The sequence below is a fragment of the Cicer arietinum genome, chromosome 7 (genome assembly GCF_000331145.2).
Source record: "Cicer arietinum cultivar CDC Frontier isolate Library 1 chromosome 7, Cicar.CDCFrontier_v2.0, whole genome shotgun sequence".
NCBI classification, from domain to species: Eukaryota; Viridiplantae; Streptophyta; class Magnoliopsida; order Fabales; family Fabaceae; genus Cicer; species Cicer arietinum.
The window spans coordinates 12281832-12304924 of record NC_021166.2 but is presented as its reverse complement, the minus strand read 5'-3'; the positions used below and the strand labels follow the sequence as shown (position 1 = coordinate 12304924).

General features: G+C 30.1%; 3 protein-coding genes across 4 annotated transcripts; 2 read left to right on the top strand and 1 right to left on the bottom strand.

Moving 5' to 3' along the window:
- The first annotated feature begins 1190 nt into the window (after positions 1-1190).
- On the top strand, positions 1191-2740 carry LOC101514627 (uncharacterized). The gene is made up of 2 exons (XM_004508958.4): positions 1191-1479; positions 2094-2740. Exons 1-2 carry the CDS (start codon positions 1308-1310, stop codon positions 2609-2611), a joined length of 690 nt encoding a protein of 229 aa, XP_004509015.1. The 5' UTR covers positions 1191-1307; the 3' UTR covers positions 2612-2740.
- A 62-nt stretch (positions 2741-2802) lies between these two features.
- Positions 2803-5240, bottom strand: NAC58 (NAC domain-containing protein). The gene is made up of 4 exons (XM_004508957.4): positions 4617-5240; positions 3858-4144; positions 3455-3742; positions 2803-3341 (listed from the first exon to the last, which is right to left on the bottom strand). Exons 1-4 carry the CDS (start codon positions 4771-4773, stop codon positions 3078-3080), a joined length of 996 nt encoding a protein of 331 aa, XP_004509014.1. The 5' UTR covers positions 4774-5240; the 3' UTR covers positions 2803-3077.
- A 7954-nt stretch (positions 5241-13194) lies between these two features.
- On the top strand, positions 13195-17730 carry LOC101513738 (uncharacterized). Of its 2 annotated transcripts, none has more exons than XM_004508956.3 (7): positions 13195-13354; positions 13790-13922; positions 14716-14792; positions 14872-14950; positions 15273-15378; positions 15917-15981; positions 17217-17730. In XM_004508956.3, the coding sequence occupies exons 1-7, from the start codon at positions 13244-13246 to the stop codon at positions 17291-17293; spliced, it is 648 nt and encodes a 215-aa protein (XP_004509013.1). In that variant the 5' UTR covers positions 13195-13243; the 3' UTR covers positions 17294-17730. The 2 variants fall into 2 exon arrangements, with proteins under 2 accessions (XP_004509013.1, XP_004509012.1); XM_004508955.3 differs by having other exon boundaries at positions 15273-15382; positions 17217-17453.
- The last annotated feature ends 5363 nt before the right edge of the window (positions 17731-23093 follow it).

Below are 23093 nucleotides of genomic sequence, written 5' to 3'. Positions count from 1 at the left end.
ATAAAATTATATGCAAATATATCAAAAATTATTTTCTAAAATCATTTTTATGATAGTAAACAAACGAAAATAAAAAAAAAAATCATTTTTAAACAAATCTCTTCAAAATAATATCTAAATTTTCTATGAGAAATATTTTTTCAACAAACAAAACAACACCCAACAGTGTATATACATATGTTAAAGTGAATTTTTTAATATTTTTTCTCTTACATGGTATGGAAGATGTATTTATACAATATCGGTTACTTTTGTTCACTTTTTGTGTTAAATAACACTAACTACTATAGTACAAACATAATCTAACTATTCAATAAATTTTCACAATCACTTGTAAAGTAGCAATTAATCCATATATATCATGAAAAGAATTCATTCAATTAAGTGCTCTCACACATAATCATTCTCCTCCATCAGAAGTTAAACACAAAAAGATGTGATTCTGATGGAGGAGAATGATTATCTGTGGGAGCACTTAATTGAATGCATTATTTTCATGATATATATAGATTAGTTGCTACTTTATAAGTGATAGTGAAGATGTGATTGCGAAGATGTATTAGATAACTAGATTATGTTTGTACTATAGTAATTAGTGTTATTTAACACAAAAAGTGAACAAAAGTAACCGATACATCTCTCAAACTATGATTGATGTGTGTTGCGCACTAACCGATGTAAGAGAAAAATATTAAAAAATTCACTTTATCCTATGTATATTTTTATTTGTTGAAAAAATATTTGTCATAGTAATTTTAGATGAGGTTGAATATAATTATACTTTAAAGTTTAAATCTATTCATTTTTTTCTTCTTTCTACTTAAGAGTAAGACCAATATTGTTTGGAACAAAGAGAACCAAATTATATGTGTTTTGATGTTTGGACCTTATGCTAACATGGTATGGTATAAGAGTCAAATGGGTTTTTTTTAGGGGCTGCTTTTTATATATATATATATATATATATATATTTAGAATATGCACGTGTGAAGTTATGTTATATTGAAAGTGGAGAAAATAATTTCTCCAAAACACAATTTTATGCCATCCAAAAATATATTTTCAGAGAAAAATACAGTTTTTTTCTGTCCAAAATTATATTTCTAAATACCAGTACAATTTTTTAGAAACATAAGCACTCACTTAACGTGGTCCACATTTTCTATAGAAGTGGGTCTTGTGAATATCTTATGAAAAGGGTGCAATGCAAGATATTTTATGAGGAAATAGGATAAGATGGTGAAATATGTTTTAGTGGTGGAAATGCATTAGATGGAGGGACAGTGTTTAGTTTTGGTCATCTGTGGATGGCATCTTGTATCCCAAATTCTGTGTCATTCCAAGGATGGAAGACAAGCCCATATTGCTTATTCGGTTGGAACATAGGCAGAAAAAGAGTTGATGACAAACCTCAGACAAAATACCATGATATTGATCTCACTTTCTCAACTTCTCTTCTTGACAAAACATTTTTGAAAGGTATTACTTCTCCTCTTCGTGTTTTAAACTATTACTTGCAAAAATTACTATGAAAATGTTGATCATCATGTTACTACTACTATTAATATCAGTTTAATTTTTATAAATGTTTAGCATAAAAAGTTTTGCATTGCCAAAAAAATCACTACCCAATTATTTGTTCAGTTTTAGAAGTAGTTAAGGATTAAATTCAAACGTTTTTAATAATTGTACTATTTTGTTTAGTTGATAGCGTAAAAAAAAATTACATTCATAGCGTATATAGATTAAACTTCATTATTATTGTAGTGTATAACTCAGTTTTTGAGAATTGGTCAAGTTGTATTATTATTGTAGTGTATTTAATAGTTTTTGAAAAGTGGTCAAGTTGCTCGAGCGATACAACAGTAATCTTATAAACTGGATTATAATATTTAAATACAAGTTGCAATTTGCACTCTCAAACTTGAATTACGGTAGAGATCTCCTATAGTTACTCTAAATGAAAGACATAGACACAGTTGAATAGATTCCTTGATCAAATCACATATGTTGTAATTGTTATTAATATTATTATTTAATGTTAACATCCTTATACTTAATATGCATCTAAGATTTGACATAATTTTGATTAGGTAAGGAACTGAAATGCTGCTACCGAGCAACTATTGATGGATTTAGTGCAACAGATTTCCACCAATATTGTGACTTTAAAGGACCATGTGTAATAATAGGATATACAAACAAGTCTTTCAAGTTTGGTGCATTTAATCCTGAAGGATACAGAAGCACAGATGATTACTATGATACATTTGATCCCTTTCTATTTTATTGGACAGAAAATAAAACCGAACCCATTATTTTGCCCAAAGTAGGTGGAAGTGGTGCAGCTCTGTTTGATTATGCTCGTGGTGGGCCACAATTTGGGGCAGATGGGCTTCTTATTGGGCCCCCATTAGCACCAGTTATGGGTGGATTTGCTGGGCCTGATACTAATTCTGGTGTTGGTGACTTAACACAAGCTAAGTCTAGATTGGGATTGTCTTATGCCAAAAGAGAGGATGGAAAGGAATCTATTTTTGGTGATGAGTCTAGAGCAACTATTCAGGAAGTAGAAGTGTTTTGTAGCCCCAAAATTGCAAGCTTATACTAGAACTTCATTAGGGGCAAGGAATACTATACTATAAACTCCCTCCTAAGTGAACTATAACAAAAAATAATATTTGAAAAATTGATGTAACTCGTCTAAAATTCGATAAGATATTATTATTTTTTTTGCATATATTTCACTATTGAGGAAGTAATGTACTACAGATTTAAAATACTACTTAATCTAGCTGCATATATAAAAAGGTAGTACTCATTATTTATCATTCTTAAGTCATACATTAAAAAGGTACTCCTAGTACATTATATTTATCACTCTTAAGACATACATTAAAAGGTGTTGTCCCAGATATCCCTTATAATTCTACACCAATTAAAAATCCAGGTAACTAGTCCCCACAATTATTTATCATTAACTCTAATCTCCACTTGTTTGCTTTCAAATTGGACCTTGATCCTGTTTTGGAATGCTAAGAAAAGAGTGAGAATGATCTTCCTTTTGTTTTCAGATTTTAGAAAGGCTCTTGATATGAGACTAAATTAAGTTTATCGTAACCCTCATAAGGAACATTCCAATTTCCATAATTGTCCATTAAATTCACTTGATTTGAGTAAGGTGACATGTAGCCAATTTGACTTGGATTATAAACAAATTCAATTTCACTGTTGAAATTTGAGTAAGATAAACTAGGTGAAATTGTTGTATGTTCTGATTGCCTTGGTGAATCACACCTAGGAAAATATTGAGACACTACATCTTTTACTTGAGTAAACTCCTGCATTTGGTGTAGCAAAAATTTCAGTAACATCTACAAATTATAGCTATTCAATCTCAATTTTCCTTCTTTCTTTTCCATACAATAATAATAATTAAAAAAATTATATATACCTTTGAAGAATCAAGAATCATATCAGAGGAGATCCAGAAGTTTGAAGGATTAGTTTCTTTGGAAACATGGTTAAACTCAGCAATTGGAGCCACATTTTGTGGAGAAGTAACAGGACTTGAATATCCACTCTCATTATTCAGGTGACTTGCTTGAGAAGAAACATCACCAGATTTGCAAAAGGGCTCACTTGAGAATCTCATTGAGATCTCATTTCTATTAACCAAACTTGTTGCAGCCCTCTTGCTCTTCTCATTCTTTTTAATAACTCGGCACAAAGCCAAACCACCCTACACATGCGCGCGCACGCAAACACCAACTTTAGTCTTATAATGTTTCATTAAAATTAAGGTCAAAACAAAGCTAACTCATTACATAAAATGAAATGATTGTATTACTTTGTACCTTCAAAAATGAGGAGTGTTGAACTAAATCATCGGTGAGGCGATACTCATGCATGATCCAGTTAGTTCTATCGCCTAAAGGCGCCCTACCAAGATAGAAAACAAGTGTTTTGCGGCTACCAGTGATAGTGGATGAAGTACATTGGGACACCACCTTTCTCTCTTTTCCAGTGACTTTCCAGTAGCCAGCTTTGGTAGCTCTATTTGTTCTTGATCCATTTGGGTGCTTTCGATCGCGCGGGCAATAAAAAAACCATTCTGAATCTCCTTTTGGCAAAAATGATTTCTCTGCATTTCATACCTCATGAATTAGGCTTCTCTAATTTCCTTATCAGAAATAATGCAGTAAAAGAAGTCATTATTGCTTATTCCAAAGCTTGACTAAGCTATGTTGTACAGAATGATTAAAAGCTAAAGAAAAAGTGAAGATAAGAAAAACAAACTACACATCTTCAAGTATATTAGTATTTTACTGTTTACAAAAATCATGTTTCACACTGGTTTATATTGATTTTGATATTTGATATATATTTATATAAAACCTTCCATCTGAAATATATATAGATCTTATACATGTTTACAGTGTGTAATTGTGATATAATTTTATACCAACATTTTAATGAAAATTCATCATATCGCCACATAAGCCTATTTTGTAACTTCATTTTAAAAATAATTAACTACTAAATATTGGATTCTCATTAGAAATTAGTGTAAAACTAGTTTCCACTTAAAATGAAAATTTGAAATTGAAGATTACCAGGCAACTCCCATGGATCAAATTTGTAAAAATTAATTACTGGAATAACTTGAAGCTCAATTTCAAGTCCTTCCACTTTTCTTTTAAGGTAGTATCCTACTAGTTCTTCATCAGTTGGATGGAAACGAAAACCTGGTGGCAATAATGCTTCTCCCATATTATGTATCAATGTTTCTTACAAGAAGAAAAACTCACCAAAAATTATGAAACTTAAGACAACAAAATAATAAGATATATGATGATTAATTAGAATTATTGCTAAGTGCCTAGACTATATCTATTAAAGACATGGAAGATCCAACAATAGAAGCTTTTTTTGTCTACAATAGATTTTTGTTCAAAAGTCAAGTGACACTTCCACAAAGTGCATGATCCATTAAATGTAAGGATCATTGTCTTTAAGAAATAGTGTGTCTTATGGCAGCTACCCTCCTTCCCTTAATATTAAGTCCCCAAAAAACTGTAACAAAATAGAATGAAATTAACTGAGCTAAATAATGAAAGCTTAGAATTTAGAATAAACAAACAAGTAAAAATGTTTAGAACAAAATGTGATGGTGGTAGATGTGGTAGTAGTTTGAGATGATGAAAACAAAAGGAGACTATAGAGTAAAAGCTTAAGTCATTTATGGTGTGTTATTTATAGTATTTGGAAGTGAATCATAATTTATAACCATAACCAACAGTCCAAAATTGAGTACACCGAAAGTCTGAAAATTACTTGTCTTGAGTGCACCCAAAAATTCCAAAGTAAAATGGCCCACCACTTCAACAAGTTCACACCTTTAAAGTACAAAATTTAGTTTACTTCCCGCCACTTCCAACAATTTGTGACCGTTGTTTTAACAAGAGCTTTTTCCTTTGCATCTTAGTTGAAGAATGGACTTGCAACACCATCATAACTATTTAGCTTATGTTCAATCAATAACAAAAGTAGAGGAGTGTGCCTCTAATTTCATTGAAAAGCATTTCAATTTTCAATACTTTTTCATAAATATATTATTCCACATTGGCCGTTGAAGTCTAGAGTTATGAACTTCTTAATAGATGTTGCATCAATGTAATCGCCGTGAAGGTTTCAAGTATTCAAGTGGTGAATTTTCATCGGTCATTATTTTTAAAGTCGGTTTAATTGTTTAGTATATTTCTTTTAATTTAATGTTCATTTTAGAGTTATTTTAAATAAAAGTTTTTTTCGGTAAAATAAGGTGTTTATGTTTTTATTTTCAAGATTAATTATCTATTTTGTCGAGTTTTGTTTTGTTTCATCGGTTTAGTATAATGTTGAGTTTTTGTTGAAAAGCAACATGACTCATGTATAATATTTTAATCATATATAGAGTTATAGACGTCTAACTGGAGTCAAATTTATTACAAATTAAAGCTAACAATCATATCTACACTTTAATTAAGACGCCAAACCCCAATTGGGAATATAAAATGGTGAAAATAGTTTTGAAAGAACAAATGTGTTTATTTAAAACTGCAGAGTTTTGTATTGGGTATTCCCATTACTTTGGACTCAATGATTATGCATTGCGTCCAACCATGCGCAATAGTGCATTACCCAAAATCGTATTAATGAGCTAGCACGCCTCCCAAAGTCCTATTTAAGCTAAAATCTCGTAATTTGTAAGAATTTTAACATAGAAGACATTGGAGATTATATGGTGGACGTCTTGGAGGTTAGGAACTTGAAAATTTCACTATTTGAAGCTAAGAAATGAATATTCATTCCATCTTTTTTATATGTAATTTCATCTTCTCTGTTGTTATTATGTTGTTAATCATGAACGAATTTTTTCATTGATTAGGAATGAGATGAATATTCTTGAATCTATGTAGTTTTGATTTTTGTATGTTAGTTATGCAATTAAAATGTATTTAATTATTCATATTTTTTTGTTCCTAATGTTTTTTTTTTTGTGTTTGATAACCATAGAATTGAACCTATGTATTATTTTGTTATTGGAAAATAGACTATAATAACTGAAACCAAAATATATATTCATATTTCAATATTGTTATAAGAATACAAAGTATTAACATATGTCTAATAAATTAATGTTTGTACATGTAACAAGTCTGATCATCTAGATAATTATGATTTATTGTTATAAAAAAGAATTTTGAGTCAATGAATTTATCTTAATCTAGTTTGTTAATTTGACGTAATTAAATATGTTATATTGTTAACATAATAAATTAATAATTACAAATGAAAAGAAAGTGATTGAATTTTATAAAAGAAAAATTGGTTAATTTTATTGTTTGATTTTATAAATTAATTCTAATTTATTTTTAGGCAATACTTATGATTTTGTTGCATTACTAAAGTAATAAAATATTTGTAGACTATTTTTACTTATTATTATTTTTATTTGAATAATTTGATACATTTGCAACAGCCCACATAATTATCACCGAGCCATATGAGAAGTACACAGTTATAATGAATTTAATTGCAAATGTTACGAAAGACCACTTTACGAGTGATGTACATAGACCGAAAATTAAAAGTTGTCTTAAACTTTAACGAGAAGACCTCCAATACATTTTTAATATGAAAAAATAAAATAAATAAATAAATTAAATGTAACAGACCCGCAGTTTTGAGGATGAAACTTTGTAAGGTAGGTAGAATGTAACATCCGGTCATTTTATTTTATTTTTATATTTTTATTTAGGGGTAGAAATAATTGTTGATAATATTATTTTAATTTTAATAATAATAATAATAATAATAATAATAAAAAGAATCAAATGGCAACCGTTAAAAACAAGTTTCATGGCTTAGTTAAAATGTCATTTGTCCATTTAATACACATTCCCCACTTTCCTCATTTAATATCACACATTCTCCACTTAATATCACCTTCCCCACTTAATATCACCTTCCCCACTTTTTCCACTTAATATCACACACACTTTCTCATTTAATTTAATATCAAGTTCCTCACTTATTCTCCATTTTCCTCAGTTAATATCCACTTAATATCAGTTACCCATAAAAATGAATAAAACAAAACGGATGTCTTCCATTCAAAAAAGTTTTGCGATATAGAAAAACGGTTTAGTTGAGAAGGAGAGAGACCATTTTGATAGAAAATGCAACCACCAAAAGAGAAAAGAGAGGAGTAATTCTATTCCTGAATTTGTTAAATCAGTATCAGAAAAACGTCGAATGCACATTCGTTAATCGTTAGATCGGGCTGATTTTTGGACAGAAGGTTCGTAACATTTAGATCCACGTTTTCAACGGTTGGATCGGCGAAACGACGTTCAGAGATCGTGCTCGCACAACAGGTGTGAAATGAGTGAGACAAGAGTTTGTGAAGCATAATTCTAAATACAACTTTAGTAACGGTAAGGGCATCACTCCATTCGCTTTCTTACTTGAATTATATGTGATATAAATGTACAATGGTGTTGTGTATTGGTTCTATTTGTGTGTTATCTTCAAAATGAATATGAATAATGGTTGTTTTGACATGTTTAAATTGTGGAAAATGAATGTTATGTGATGTATTGTTATAATGGTTGTGCTTGACATGTTGTGGTTATTCAAGGTGATTACTTTGGGTCTAAACTATGTGGGTTTAGAACAAGGTTGAATGATTTTGGACGCTCTGGTTGAGTGATCTATACTGTTACTAACAAAAGTGTCTACATTCATGCATTCATAGTTGTGTGGTGCGTCCATAATTGGTTGGAGCTCATAGTTGGTGGTGCGTCCATAATTGGTTGGAGCCCACATATCCTTGCAGGGATTTTGAGTTAGTGGTGTTGCTTGGAACAACCCACGAAGCCCTTGCGGGGGAGGTGATATTCCGGAATCATGCATTGACGTATAGTCTAACAAATAGATTGTGCATTTTGATTGATTTGTATCTTTGGTGCGTTGTGACTTTTAACTGTTAAATGAAATATATGATTATTTATATTTTTGTTATAACAACTATATATGCATGCATATTTGTTCTGTATTTGTTATTTGGAGATGACCCTTACATTTGACAGGACGTCACATATAGTGTTACTTGAGTGAATAATGTCACGGTCAACCCAATAGGAGAAATGCGAGAAAGTACAATAACATGCAGTTGGAGGCCCCGAGATGCTTTTGTGCTGGGGCTAGACTTGTTGGGTGAGTTTTCCACAAGTCCAAAGTTTATGACCAACTATGATTTATGTTTGGGTAGTAAAATATCAATAGTTTTGACTCTAAGAGTTTCTTTTGTTTAACATATTAAATTTACTTTTAGTGATTAAAAATATTTTGATTCATTATTTGTAAAATATAACTAAAAATATTATTAATTGATTTTAAGATAAATGAGTATTTAAGATAACCATAAATAAATAAAAACGAATATGTATTTTTACGTTTAAAATTTCGTTAGTTAATGTCTAAAAAAAGCGGGATGTTACGGTAACCATGTTATCTTTATAGACCTATACATTTTTCTAATTTAATTTTGATTTATTGTCATTTTGGAACCTTTTCAAACTCTCAGCTATAAGTTAAATTTTGCATCATATATTGAAATAGTTTTTATGTTATAGTCAACTATACCAAAAAAATGACAATATAAACAAAAATAGATTTATGGTAGATTTAAATCAATTTTTATATTTGTCCACAATTATATTTCACACAAACATAAGAGACTTGTGGGTAGCATGAAGAAATAAAATAAACGATAATGCTTTAAAAATTTTAATTAACAAAATAGTTTTAAAAAATTGTGATAGAGTGATTACAAAAATTTATACATACATTCACACTATATTGATAAAAAAAAATAAAATAAAAATGTAATTAAACTATATTACCATTTCATTATATTAGTTTTTAATATATCTTTATGTATATTATAAAATATAATTAAATCCATTTGTAGAAATATTGCACCATGTTGGTAAGGCAATACAGGTGCTAAACTACCTTTGTCTATGGGGTAGTTTTGACTACCCAAATTTTATTTTTTTAAAATAAATAAATATAATTTTATATTTAAATTTTAATAAATTCAAGGACTATAGTAACAATACATTATGTGACAATAATTAAAAATATATATAGTATTCGTCCAAAATTTAAAGTCCAACCATGAGTGTTATTTTTCTAAATAATTATTATCAATATTTTTTTATTGCTGTATTAATTTTCAATTGTATATATCAGTAAAAATTATTATTTTTTGATTTAATTGTTAAATTTAAAATTTTAACTTTAAAAAGAATTTGATGACCTCATAAGGCTAGCTTCGCCATTGGGGCAATGAGTTGGACATGGACATGCATTTCATGGTTGTACGACTACCGTCAAGTTTGTTCCGCAATAACCTGAATCGGACAAAAACACTTTTCTTTATTTTCAATCGAAAGTGAAAGTGATTGTGTCATCAGGCGAAGAGGCCATACTCTTTACAAAAGGAAGTTCTTGAAAAGTACTTAATCAGTTTTTTTATCTTATATAGAAGCTCGTTACTCCCTTCGCAATTCACATATTGTGTATGCATGGTAGGACCAACCCGTGACTGTTTACCAACCAAACTCTTGTGTTAATTATCAGTGTAATAATAGTATGTTGCATACTTATCACCACAAGCGAAATCTTTAATTAATCCTTGGACTTTACTTTATCAATTACCACTTAGTTCTAAATCTAATCTAACCATTATTTGAATTTTGGAAGATATGGGTAGTTAGGGGACTCAATAGGTTGCTTGCCATCAACAACCTAATCCAGTATATTTGGACAGATAAATTAAAATTAAACTATTCAAATTTTATGTTTAGATTTTAAATTTAAAAATAAATAAATTTAATTTTAAAATTTAACGTAGCGAATATTTAATCAAGCGGTTTAGATATTTTAACAATAGTATAATCAACTGAAGTCAATTCAAATTTGTAATTGAAAACAAAAACTTTCGTTTTTATAATGAAATGATATGAATCAAACATTGGTCAATTATTCTCCCTCTTTGTGTGGCTAAGATACGAGAGTATAGTTTAATTTGGCAAAGCAACATTAAGAGAGCACAATTTGGAAACTTTGCCGCGCTTTTTTAGATGTGAAAAAGGGCAAAAAGAAAATGAAGCGGATGGGTCCCACAAACTATTGCTTGGCATGTCACATTCATTCTATTAAACGGTTAAACGATAGAAAAGTAAATTAGTCATTTAAATTGTAAAAATAAATTTAATCAATATCTGAAGTTTGTAAATTGATAAATACATTGTTAAAAATATAAAATAGTCATCAAAATAGTATATAAATTTAAATTTGTATTACTATAGAATATGATATAATATTTAATTGAATATTTGACATCTCTACCTTTATCTTATATCAATGTAATTATATGTAGATTAATTTTTCTGCGAAGTTTAAGGACTAATTTGACTGACATCTACAATTTCATGGGCAAATGTGTCTATTCACTCAATTATTATATATAACATTGAACATAATTAAATAAACAATTGCACGTGCATATAATATAAGATAGCATTAATTGTGATCAATGATAGTGATGTACGGCTAAAATAAAAAGATATAATTGAAGTTGGATTCAAATGGATTTTTGTGTGCAAATGAAAAACTTAAGATGAAGGACTTGAGAGAAACAAAATTTTGTCTGGTAATACAAAATGAACATTTGAATGATGAAATTTTTGTGGATTAAGAAACTTATATAGCAAAAATGCTAAAATATTTTTATATCAATAAATGTCATTTGTTGTGTGCTCCAATAGTTGTGAAATCACTCGATATGAATAAAGATATTTGACGACCTTGAGAAGAGGATGAAGAACTACTTGGTCTTAAAGTATATATCTCATATCTTAGTGCGATCGAATAATTGATGTATTTCACTAATTATACATGTCCTGATATATCATTTCATGTCAATCTATTAGCAATATATAATTTTTTACCTATAAGAATACATTGAAACGAAGTAAAGCATATACTTTGTTACCTTAGAGGAACAATAAATATAGGTATATTTTGTTCCAAAGTATCCAAATCTATAATTATTGGTTATGCATATGCAAATCATTTGTCTGATTCTCGTAATGGTATATCACAAACAGGTTACTGGTTTACATTGGTACAACTATTTCATATAGGTCAATGAAACAAACCATAATAGCAACAACATCAAATCATGCAGAACTTGAAGTGCTCCTTGAGACAAGTCAATAATGTGTTTGGTTGATATCTATGATAACACATAAAAAAAACTTGTGGTTTGTCTTTTGGAATAATGAATGCAATAATCCTTTATGAAGATAATATTGCATGCATTGAACAATTTAAAAAAGAGCATACTAAAGGAGATAAATATTTCTATAAGACAACATCAAGTGAAACTTATGAACAACTAATACAAACAGTTAATTATATATCATTCGTCGTCTTAGACATAACTGTCTATATAAAAAGATAAATAAATATATTTTTATACTCTTTTTCTTTCATTGTGGTTTTGTTCCATAGAGTTATACGAGTTCTCATACAAATAATATTCTTTTTTCCTTACTAGTTTTATTTGCACTTAGTTTTTTTCAAGTAAAGTTTAAATGATCAAACATATCATCTATGATGTCAACTTTCCTCGTCCTTCCATATTTTTTGTATGATTTATAATAACACTAATTAATATATTATTTTTACTTTTAGTGTTAATGTGAATGTTGACTGAACTGATAAGGTTTATGTCTTATTAACGTGACTTATATTATATTATAATAAATGATATATTTTGAAAATATAATTCAAATCAATCTCTCTCTTTTTTTCTTTCTATCTTTCTACTTCATTGGTGCTCGTTTAATATAATTTAATATAACGATGGTCTAGTTTTGATTTATTTCATATTACTATCTAATATTTGTATGTTACTCACGTTTCTCTTCCAAATTTCAAGTAGTTAATACTAGAATCTATAGTTTGCAAAACAAATAATAATGCTACAAAATTTTATGCAATTACTTAAAATAAATAGTTAATTGGAATAAAAAAAATGAAATTTAATCATTTAAATATATAATTTAATGACCATACAATATTAATATAAATAGTTTTATACTAATAAAGTCAATTTGTTGATTTAATGATAATTAGTTATGATAGTTATAATTATGCATTGAGATGATAAGTGTAAAAAATAGTTTATAGTGCATCATCATTTTTCTCTTAAATAAAAGACATTAAAAGAAAATAACTACATCAAATTTTAATAAGTTTTAATTTATATAAAAAAAAAATTATATTATAAATCAATCACAATGGTTAGATTAAAAATATAAGTTACACAAATATCAAAAATTTATATAATAATAATAATATTTAATTTTAATTTTTTTTTTAATTTTAGGTGAGGGGATGGGAAAAAACATCATATTGTGTGAAACTCAAAATTGAATTTTTGTTTTCGTCAAATTGACATCTTACGTGATTAATTAATAATAATAATAATTATTGTTATTAATATAATTAAAAGTGAAAATGGGTATTGACAAAAATTTTAGTGAACTGAATAAAATAAAAAATAAAAAATCTTATTGAGTTGTTTTGTATTATTTTTTGTGTTGGCGTTGGGTAGGGGATGAGCATGGTTGACATTGTGGAGGAAGACAAATCGGAGAAGGTCGAAATCGTCCTCAAAACTATCGGTCCATCTCCACCCTCTCGCCTTCTCGTTCCCCCTTCCATCAAGGTTTTTCTCTCTTTCTCTTTCTCATTCTACATTTTCCATTCCCAAATTTTTAGGGTTTTTATTTTGTTGTTTAATGCATTGGGAAAACATAAATTAGATATATCAAGTAATAAGAAAATAATTTCAATTCAACAATAAAACTTAGTTCCAATTGAAACCGTATATTGTGAATGCATCAGCCAACTGTGACTTTGTAGTTCATACTGACCCTAGCTTTATTTAATTCATAAATGATTCTTTTTTTTCTTCTTAAAACTGTGTTATTGGCATTTTGAATGGAGAAATGAAATGAAGTTTTTTTGACAATAATTCTGATGGGTTTCATTTGGTTTTTTTAATTAGTTAGTTTGGTGATTCTTTGTGTTAAATTATTTAAGCGTGCTTGCCTCCTTTTTTTTTTCCTTTTCTTTTTTTCTTTTTCTATATCACTTATAGGTGCGTGATTTGAGAAGATTAATTGCAAGTAATGGTCATTTACCTATTGACAACTTGAGTCTTATTCTGCGGGGAACTGCATTATGTGACATAAAAAATGGAGATGATGTGCGCATACAACTCAATCACGGAGGTATACTTCTGGTCTTAATTTTGTTATTTGATGAATTCACTATATTTTCAATGACATTCCCACCTTAAAAGAGCAACATTGCCTCTGATTTGATTTTCTATAATGACTTTTGTTCATAATGTCTATAAGATGGTCGCACCATAACATATACTGGTATTCACAAGAATTAAGAAATTTAGTCGTAGTATTAAATTTGTTGGTAATTTGGATTGTTTTACTAGTTTGCCCTTGAATAGAGTTAGTTTATAGTTTTATTGTAGCATTTATTAAATATTGCAGAAAAAGATGTTACATTATTAGGGATAATTTTGTAAAGAACTAATTAATGCAGTTGAAAAGTGAAAGGAGACTTATAAAAGGGACAAGGAAAAATCACAAGAGGGTCCTATATTTAGGGATGGAGGTAGTATCATTTTCCACTTTGATGTCAATTTAATTAGTTTTCCTTTCAAAACAATTTTGTTTCTTGTACAACATCAATATAACCCTGTGTACCACCAACACTTCATATTGAAGGCCTGTCTGGTGCCTGACAGATGTAGTTACATTCAATTTCTTCTATTTTAAAACTATTATCGGTGTCAATGTGTCATTGTTACTGTTTCAGTGTGGTAAATTATTCTATTCGTAACTTCATTCATTGGGGGTTATAAAATGAAATAACATACTTGGTGGTGAATCTGGTGATTATATTGACCGCTTCTCTGTTTGGGACCATCGTATTTTTACCTTTAGTAATGATGATGTGATGGTTAATTTTCTTACAAAATATGGTTTATTGCATTTATTTTAGATTGCTTGATTGTTGCTGTCAAACCAAAGCCACCGGTGAAGGATGGGCATGACAACGAGGATGACGATGAAGATTTGGTAAAATCATTTAAATAACATGTAATGAATTTATCAAAATGCCAATTTGGCACTTGATGCCATCTTTCTACTTCTGCAGAAGTTTCAGCTTCCCCACACATCAAGTCGGTGGAAAAAGAAGCTATACTCTTTTCTACATGATAACTTGAAGCTTCCAGGTATAAGTTGCAGAAATTGTATTCAGTTAAACTTAGACACTTTAATGTTGTTGTTTGAAAATCTGCAAAATTTCATTATTCACCAAGTTATATCAATTTGGCTCAGCATATGAGATGCTTCTTTGAAAGATGTGTCAACATAATCTGTTTGCATGAAGAGTTGAGGACAAAATTGATGAAAATTTTAGAACTAGAGTTATTTGGTTAATGTATGTAGTATTCAAGAAATCATTTCAGATGCGTGGATCTTTTATTAGAAGTAATGATAATATTACCCTTTCAGATGAACAGTTTTCTAAATATGCTCATCTTCCATTGACAGATATCCTTTTGATGGTAATTTTCACTCTGAGCCTGAAGGCATGGGTTCTCATAATTATGTGGTTTGTCCTGGCCCCTGTTGCCCATAGATGGGATCTCGGACCTTTGTATGTATGTCTCTTTTCATCCCTTCTTTTTTGTTTGGTTTTTTTGGGGGGAGGGGTAGTCTATTCACTCTATTGCCCACTGTGTCGACACATAGCTTACTGGACCATGCGATTCAGGGCACTGTATTACTTCATAATTATTGTTACCTCTGTTAGTCTATTTATGTTAACCCAGCTAACAATCAGGCCTAGCCTTTTGAACTTGTCTAAAATCTGATATTTTTCCCCATTTGGAAGACATGAAAGAAAGTAGTCCTGATTTCTTAAAATTAATAAATGAGTATATATTGTGTGAAAATTATATGGCTAAGTTCAATCCTTTCTTGTAAATCTTATGGTTACATTTTATTTTGATATGCTAAAAATAGTTATATGCACCATGGTGGCCTGCAAATTCTGACACAATTCGAGGCTGTAGAATTATATTAAGATGTCTTAATGGGGAATCATATTGCACTTTATTATTAATTATTGTACTTGTAGTTGTATATAACAAAATGTCTCTCGCCTCTTATTGTTTGTCACAATGTTCATGTAGATACTTGCAACTGGCTTTTGTCTCATCCTCTTCAATCTTGGAAAGCGCAAAGCTGGTGACACCAGGTATGACCTGAGAATAATTGTTGTGTATGATTGTTAGTTGGTAGTGCAAGGTAATAATTAAATTGAAAATTTAATTAATAGTTACGATTGTTAGGGACCTTTATTGATATCAATAAGTAAAAGTGTAAAACAATATTAAGAAAAAAGGGTTGGGAGGGAAGAGTACATACGGTAAATCCTGGATTAAAAAATTGGACATATGTAAGTCACATTGCAAAATAGCTGGATGGTAAATCCTTTTATTTTTGCTTTTGAATTTCTTTATTTTGTTGAAATTCCTAGTCTTATGTGACAAACCTCTACCAACTTTCATCTCTTAGGTCTTTTATATGCTACAATCTCATGGTTGCATGTTTATATTTATAGTATATGTATGGGAAGCAATTTGACTAGGGTGTCAAATTCGTCTCTGTTCTGCTTGCTATTCACACTTGATCACACCCAAAAATACATTACAGAGTGATTACTCTGGGGATCATTGGGTGGATTGTGGGGTTGATGGGAATGGATTAGCAACATATGCATCATGCTGGCCTGGTCACCCATTCCTGAAAAATAAACCCGAGCTCGTCCAAAATCATTAGACCCCAACTCCTAGAAACTTCTTATATTGATCCTTCTACGGTTCCACCCTTCCCCCACTGCCTGTTTGCAGTCCTTGAGCTTTGATCGACGGGTTGACTTTGATCTATGGCTGCAACGGGTTGTGGCTTACGGGTGAAGGTAGAGAAAGAGACGGTGGGTGTGGTTTAACCCCTTCATTGCTTCTGGTTAGTGTGGTGCTTGGCTGTTGCTAGTTTGTATTTTGTTTTCTTATCCAATGGTTTTCGGGCTCTGTTATGTGTCTTTGATTGCTGACATGCTAATGTCCAGATACATAGGCATTTTCATTTGGTATTTTAGTTTAATACGTGATTAAAAATAACTATTATTTTATGAGTTGTCACTTTAACTGTTACTACCTTATTTATAACTAGAGTTTGATCAAATGTTAGTTGCAGTTCTAAGGTGGTGGTTTTCTTTGTTGTTAGGTGCGTGAATATAATTTTATATTTTAAGTAGAATCTTATTGTTTATTCTACATATTAACTGCGTCTTACCAATCTTGATTACCTTGCATTTTGATCCTACCCATGCATGTATTTTTACCGATGATCAATGGTAGTGGATATCAAATTTACTTCATGGGCATTATTGTCAGTTTTTAAATATTTTCAATTCTACTATTCATGCAGTGCGTACTCTATCTTCAATGAAGACTTTAGAGAGCTTCCGGGGACGCTCAATGCAGATCGGTTTGATAGAGATATAAGAGCGGGACAGTTTTGAGCCTTGTCCTCCTCATCATCCAAACACTCAAATTGTCTCACATGATGTATATTTGCCCAATCACAAGGAGCTATTGGATGGCCAAAGAGTTCACAAGCATAGTAACTTTTCAGCAATGTTGTATTGTATTTGTAGCCCAGTCCGGTAAAAAATGAAGTGACAAGTCTTCTGTTTAGTTTTTACCTTTCTTCTACTATATTTATGCTTGATCTGTGTGTAAATTATATTATTATGATGTATTTAGACGAAATGTGTTCCCCTGTGAATATCTTTGTTTCTGGTCCCTAGCTTTCTGTTTGAGCTCACTCTTTGCTTTGAAACATGTATACAGAAGCTTGTCAGGATTCCAAAGTTGAGGGTGGTATTTAAAAATATGATTAAATTAAATTCTGTAGTGCCATAGTACTATATTATTTTTTATGTTAGTTTCTCTTTACATGAAATTTTATATATTTTTCACAAGTCTTGTACTTAAAAGAATATCTGTAACTGCTAGTTTGACCTTTTTTTTTCAGCATTTGCCTTTTTTTTTATTGCTTTGCAGTCTAAAGTTTTGTGTCAGGTTACATTTTCATGAAAAAGCATTTCAAGGTTTACAAAGGTAATTGCATGAATAAGTGAATGTTTTTTTAAGATCACAAAATTTGTTTAAAAGTTTGACATTGCCTAATGGCAAGGTAGCATAAAATTTGGTAATTGTGGAAAAGAGATTATCAGGGTTTCTAATGTTAAGTTATTATTAAAAGTTGCAACTAATTATATAGAACATTTGAAACAAACTTTTGCTAAAAGCAATAGTTGTATACTTTCGATTCGCAGTTGATTTTTCTTTCTTTAATGACTTTTTTTTTTGACAAACTTTAATGACTTTCATTGGATCTGGTGAATTGAAACTCTAATTTTGAAAACTGTACTATGATTCATGTGTGGTTTGACTGCTTTCTAATACTAATTCTTATTTTCTCTGCCATTTCTGTCTCTCATCTCTACCCCTGTGACAATATTCATTCTTGACATTGTTCAAACAATTTATTGTTTATACTAGATTTTGTCATTTGTAGTAGGTGAAGTTTTGTAATTGATCTACGAAACAATTCAAAATACTTTAATATATCAAAATATTTTAATATAACGTAAAAAAATATTATAAGATACTTTTTAATATTTCAACATAATCAAATAAATCTTATATTATTATTGTGTGAAGAAAGATAAATATGATTAGAAAATAACGAAACAATTGTTGTATGATTTTTAAATTTTAAACTGTAAATCTATGATTATGACTGTTCATAAAATGTGTTGGCTCTAACGAAAAGAATTTATCTCTAGTAACGTTGTGAATTACTGTTAGAATCTTGACTTAGATGGATTTCTAAAATAGAAATCATGCGGAAAACACAAGTAAATGTTTCTTTTGATAAAATGTCCTATTTATTTGACTTGTATAGAGTTAAAGATAGGTGAAAAAATCCTTTAAAATGTCAAAATACGAAAATATATAAATTTGGAATAATCGGAATCCCAATCCTGCACGGCACGTAACTTGACATGGGGCAGTGAAGTCAACCATGTGAAAGTGATGGTTAAAGAAATACTCTTTACTATTTTACCGTTCTCTCAATAAATAAATGAAATGAAATGCACCACAACATGGAGGGACCAAAGCACTCAATTTCCAAATGTAAATGTGCAGCGTTTTGTTTTGTTCAACTCCAAAGATGTTTGTTTCCCACACACCAACAGTATCCACTAGTAATAATAGTTGTTTATTAGTTTCATAATAATTGAGTTATTTTATTTTATATATATTAAAAATATATTAAAAAAATAAAAAAAACTATTATTGTTATTTAATTAATTTTTTAAATATTAATGCAATATCAATATCAATATCATAAATACATAATAAAAAATATTACATTTGAAATAATGCAAGTGCATACTCTTTTAAAAATAAATACCCCTAAATGAGTTTGGCCACCTCCCTAACTCTTCTCTCTCTATTGGTTGGACTTGGAGGTGCTTGAAAAATCGTATAACTCCGTAATTGCCGCGATACAAGGGACTATCAAATTTTGTTAATGAAATAAAGGGTCCTCTTTGACTAATGTCTTGATTTATTATTTCAAAAATATGAAAATTTTATCAAAAAGACTTTTTTTTTACAAATTTATTTAAAATATATTAAAACACTTTATATTTTCTTTTTTGTTTTTAATAAAAAATAATAAATACTGTTATAAATTTATATACAACTATGAAATCTAAAATTTTAATTCGAAACAATAAATTGAAGATAACAATCTCTCATTTTCAATTCTTAAGAAACTAGCATAAATAACTAGTATTTTCTAAATTGGAATTTTTTATTTCCTTACCTAACCAAAGTCAAATATTGGTACGGTAGGTGTAGCAATGTATGATCTTTCCAAAGATAGTGAAATGAGTTAATTTTTATGTAACACACAAGAAGAGAACTACTAGTACTCGACATTGTATTCAACCAAGTAAAGGAACAAACTTGTTTGTTTGTCTCTACTAGTGTAAGACGAGTATTTGGTTTAATAATGACACATTTAAGAGTTTGAATTATACGTAATATTGTGCTTACAAATACCCATTATATAATATAAACATTTTTAAAAAAATACTTAAAAATATCTTAAACATTGTTACATAATTTAAAAATTCCTAATTATCAATACAATATAATCAATAATATTATATTAGATTAACTTCAAAAAGAAAATAGTTTGATAAATAAATAAAAATTGTTGAAACGGAATTAAAATACATAATATAAGATGAAATTATTAAATGAATCAAATTTTAGTAATTCTTGTTAGATTTTGAAGATGTTCGCAATGGAAGTAAACCAGAAACAATAAATGAATGTGTTATTGTTTATTGAGATGAATATGCTATTTATATATAGTTTCTATTACATTATTTCTAACTACCTTCTACTTAACTAACTAAGTGGTTAGTTAGTTAGTTGATTACATATAATCAAACTAACTTGAATTACACAAAATTGAATACGAATAACATTCTCCGTTTTCAGTTACAAACCAAGAATGTTATTGGTTTCCAACAGTTTCCCTTAATTCAAGTTTCTAAGTGATTTTACACTTAGCAATCTTCTTAGCTCTTCAAATCTACTTGTCCTCAAGGCCTTGGTCATTATATCAGCCAGCTGAACTTCAGTTTGACAATAAATGAGCTTCAACTTGCTTCTTCTAACTTGATCTCTTAAGAAGTGAAACTTTGTCTCAATGTGTTTGCTTCTTCCATGAGACATATGGTTCTTTGTTAGATTTATTGCTGAAATATTGTTAATCAGCAATGGAATTGGCATGCAAATTTCAATCTTCAGCTCTGTTGTTAATGACTCCAACCACAATGCTTGACAGGCTGCATAACTGCCAACAATATACTTAGCTTCGCATGATGATAGTGTTATCACATGCTACTTCTTTGAGCTCCATGTTATTGGTGATTTCATGAATTTGAACACATATCCTGAAGTGTTCTTTCTATCATTCTTGTCTCCACACCAATCTGAATATCCCACTAAGTCTTCATTTTCATGTTTCAAATATGTTGCAAACATAACGTCAGGCCCAATTGTGCCTTGGATATATCTCATGATTCTCTTAACTGTCAGCCAATGAGAATGGTTGGGCCTCTCTATGAATCTGCTTACCACACCTAAACTATAGTAGATGTCATGCCTTGCATTGCACAATTATCTTAGGGAACCAACAACTTGTTTGAACAAGGTCGAATCATCCAGCTCTTCTTCAATTTCTATTTTCAGCTTTGCATTAATCTCCACTGGAATGTCTGCAGGGTTGCAATCAACCATATTGAATTATCTCTGGATTTATTTAGCATACTTCTTATGATGCATCAGCAGACCTTCTTCAGTTTCAGCAAACTTCATGCCCATAAAGTAGCTCAATTTTCCCAAGTATGTCTTTTCAAACTCATCCTTCATGATTTCTTTGAATTCTATAATTGTCTTGCTGTTGTCAGACATCAACATATCTGCACAACAAGATCATTGCAGGCTCTCCATTCAATGTGGAATGCTTCACATAAACTCCATATCCCACTATGCATTTGATGGATCCAATGCCAATTAGAAATGAATCAATTATTTTGTTCCAAGCTCTTGGTGCTTGCTTCAAACCATATAGAGCTTTCTTTAATCTGAGTACTTTATCCTCCTTTCCCTTAATCACAAATCTGGGTGGTTGAGAGACATACACCTCTTCTTCCAGCCATCCATTCAGAAATGCAGATTTCACATCAAACTGACACATTAGTCAGCCTCTAGCACATGCCAATGCTATCACAAGCTTAATTGTCTCAATTCTGGCCACTTGAACAAACAATTCAGAATAGATTATCCATTCTTGAGGTGTGTAGGGAGTTGTTACCTCATGTTCAATTCCATTCTTAACACAAAAATCCTTTAATTCATGTGAAGTATATTTTCCTCCTCCATTTGTCCTTAACACTTTGATAGATTTTCCACTTTGTTTCTCCATTTTAACCTTGAAGTTCTTGAATCTCTCTAATGCTTCATCTTTGGTTTTAATCAAATAAATCTACATCATTCTACTAAATTCATCAACAAAAGTTATGAAATACTTATTACCTCCTAATGATGGCACTTCAAATGGTCCACATATGTCATTATGAATCACCCCAAGAACGTTCTCCGCTCTTGCTTGCACTTGTGATTGAAATGAACTTGATTGTTTACCTGCCATACATACTTCACACACCTTCTCAGGGACATCAATCATAGGAATTCCACTCACCATCTTCTTGACTCCTAGCTGCTGCAAGCTATTGAAGTTAAGATGACCAAATCTTGAATGCCACAACCAATTTTCATCAATTGACTTGCTGCCTTCAAACATCGAATATCAGCAGCTTGTATGTTGATGACAAAGGTTTTGTTCTTTGAAATAGGAGTCTTGAGTATCATCTTTTTCTGCCCATCATACATTTCTAAGGCATCATTCGTCATGATCACCTGAAACCCCTTTTGAATCAGTTGCCCAATGCTTAGCAAATTGCTCTTTATTCCTGATACATACAGTACATTTTCAATCATTATTGTCTTCCTATTTCTTCTCTTAATCACCATGTTGGCAGCTCCCTCAGCTTCCAAGGTTCTATCATCAACAAACCTGATTTTTCTCCTTCTTGACTTATCAATTTCTACCAACCATTCTTTATCATGTGATTGGAACAACCATTATCGAGGAACCATACATGTGATGAAGAATGTTCTTCGTTTGTGGTAGCCATTAACAAAAATGTGTCTGAAAATGGAGAATATTCTATGTTTATGGCTAAAAACGAAGAACGTTCTCCGTTTGTGGTAGCCAATAGCAAGATTGTATCTGACTCTGATGAAGAACATTATTGAGCAGCATATGCTTCATCTTCTTCTTCTGTTTCCCTCATTTGTTAGCCCAACATTCATCTGCAAAATATTCAAACTTCTCACAGTTGTAACATTGCACCTTCTTCTTGTCAAAGTTTCTTGATTTTCCTTTTGATTTACCACTCGAATTTCCTCTTTTTGATGAAGATTCAGACTTATCTTCAGGTTTCTTGAATTTATTCTTCTTCCACTTCTTTTTTATGGTCTATTTTCTTGTTGGCATATGCTACTAATGCCTGATTCCCATAATTACCCTTACTCCTTTCATCCATTCTCAATTCTCTTGCTTCTATAATTCCCTGCAACTATTCAA

Bases quoted from the DNA above. Each gene is read 5' to 3' on its own strand.
- LOC101514627 (XM_004508958.4), top strand. From the start codon at position 1,308: ATGGCATCTTGTATCCCAAATTCTGTGTCATTCCAAGGATGGAAGACA. The intron at 1,480-2,093 runs GTATTACTTCTC...AATTTTGATTAG, and splicing joins TGACAAAACATTTTTGAAAG to GTAAGGAACTGAAATGCTGC.
- NAC58 (XM_004508957.4), bottom strand. From the start codon at position 4,773: ATGGGAGAAGCATTATTGCCACCAGGTTTTCGTTTCCATCCAACTGAT. The intron at 4,145-4,616 runs GTAATCTTCAAT...TATGAAATGCAG, and splicing joins TGATCCATGGGAGTTGCCTG to AGAAATCATTTTTGCCAAAA. The intron at 3,743-3,857 runs GTACAAAGTAAT...GCGCATGTGTAG, and splicing joins AACACTCCTCATTTTTGAAG to GGTGGTTTGGCTTTGTGCCG.
- LOC101513738 (XM_004508955.3), top strand. From the start codon at position 13,244: ATGAGCATGGTTGACATTGTGGAGGAAGACAAATCGGAGAAGGTCGAA. The intron at 13,355-13,789 runs GTTTTTCTCTCT...TATCACTTATAG, and splicing joins TCGTTCCCCCTTCCATCAAG to GTGCGTGATTTGAGAAGATT. The intron at 14,951-15,272 runs GTATAAGTTGCA...TTCCATTGACAG, and splicing joins TGATAACTTGAAGCTTCCAG to ATATCCTTTTGATGGTAATT.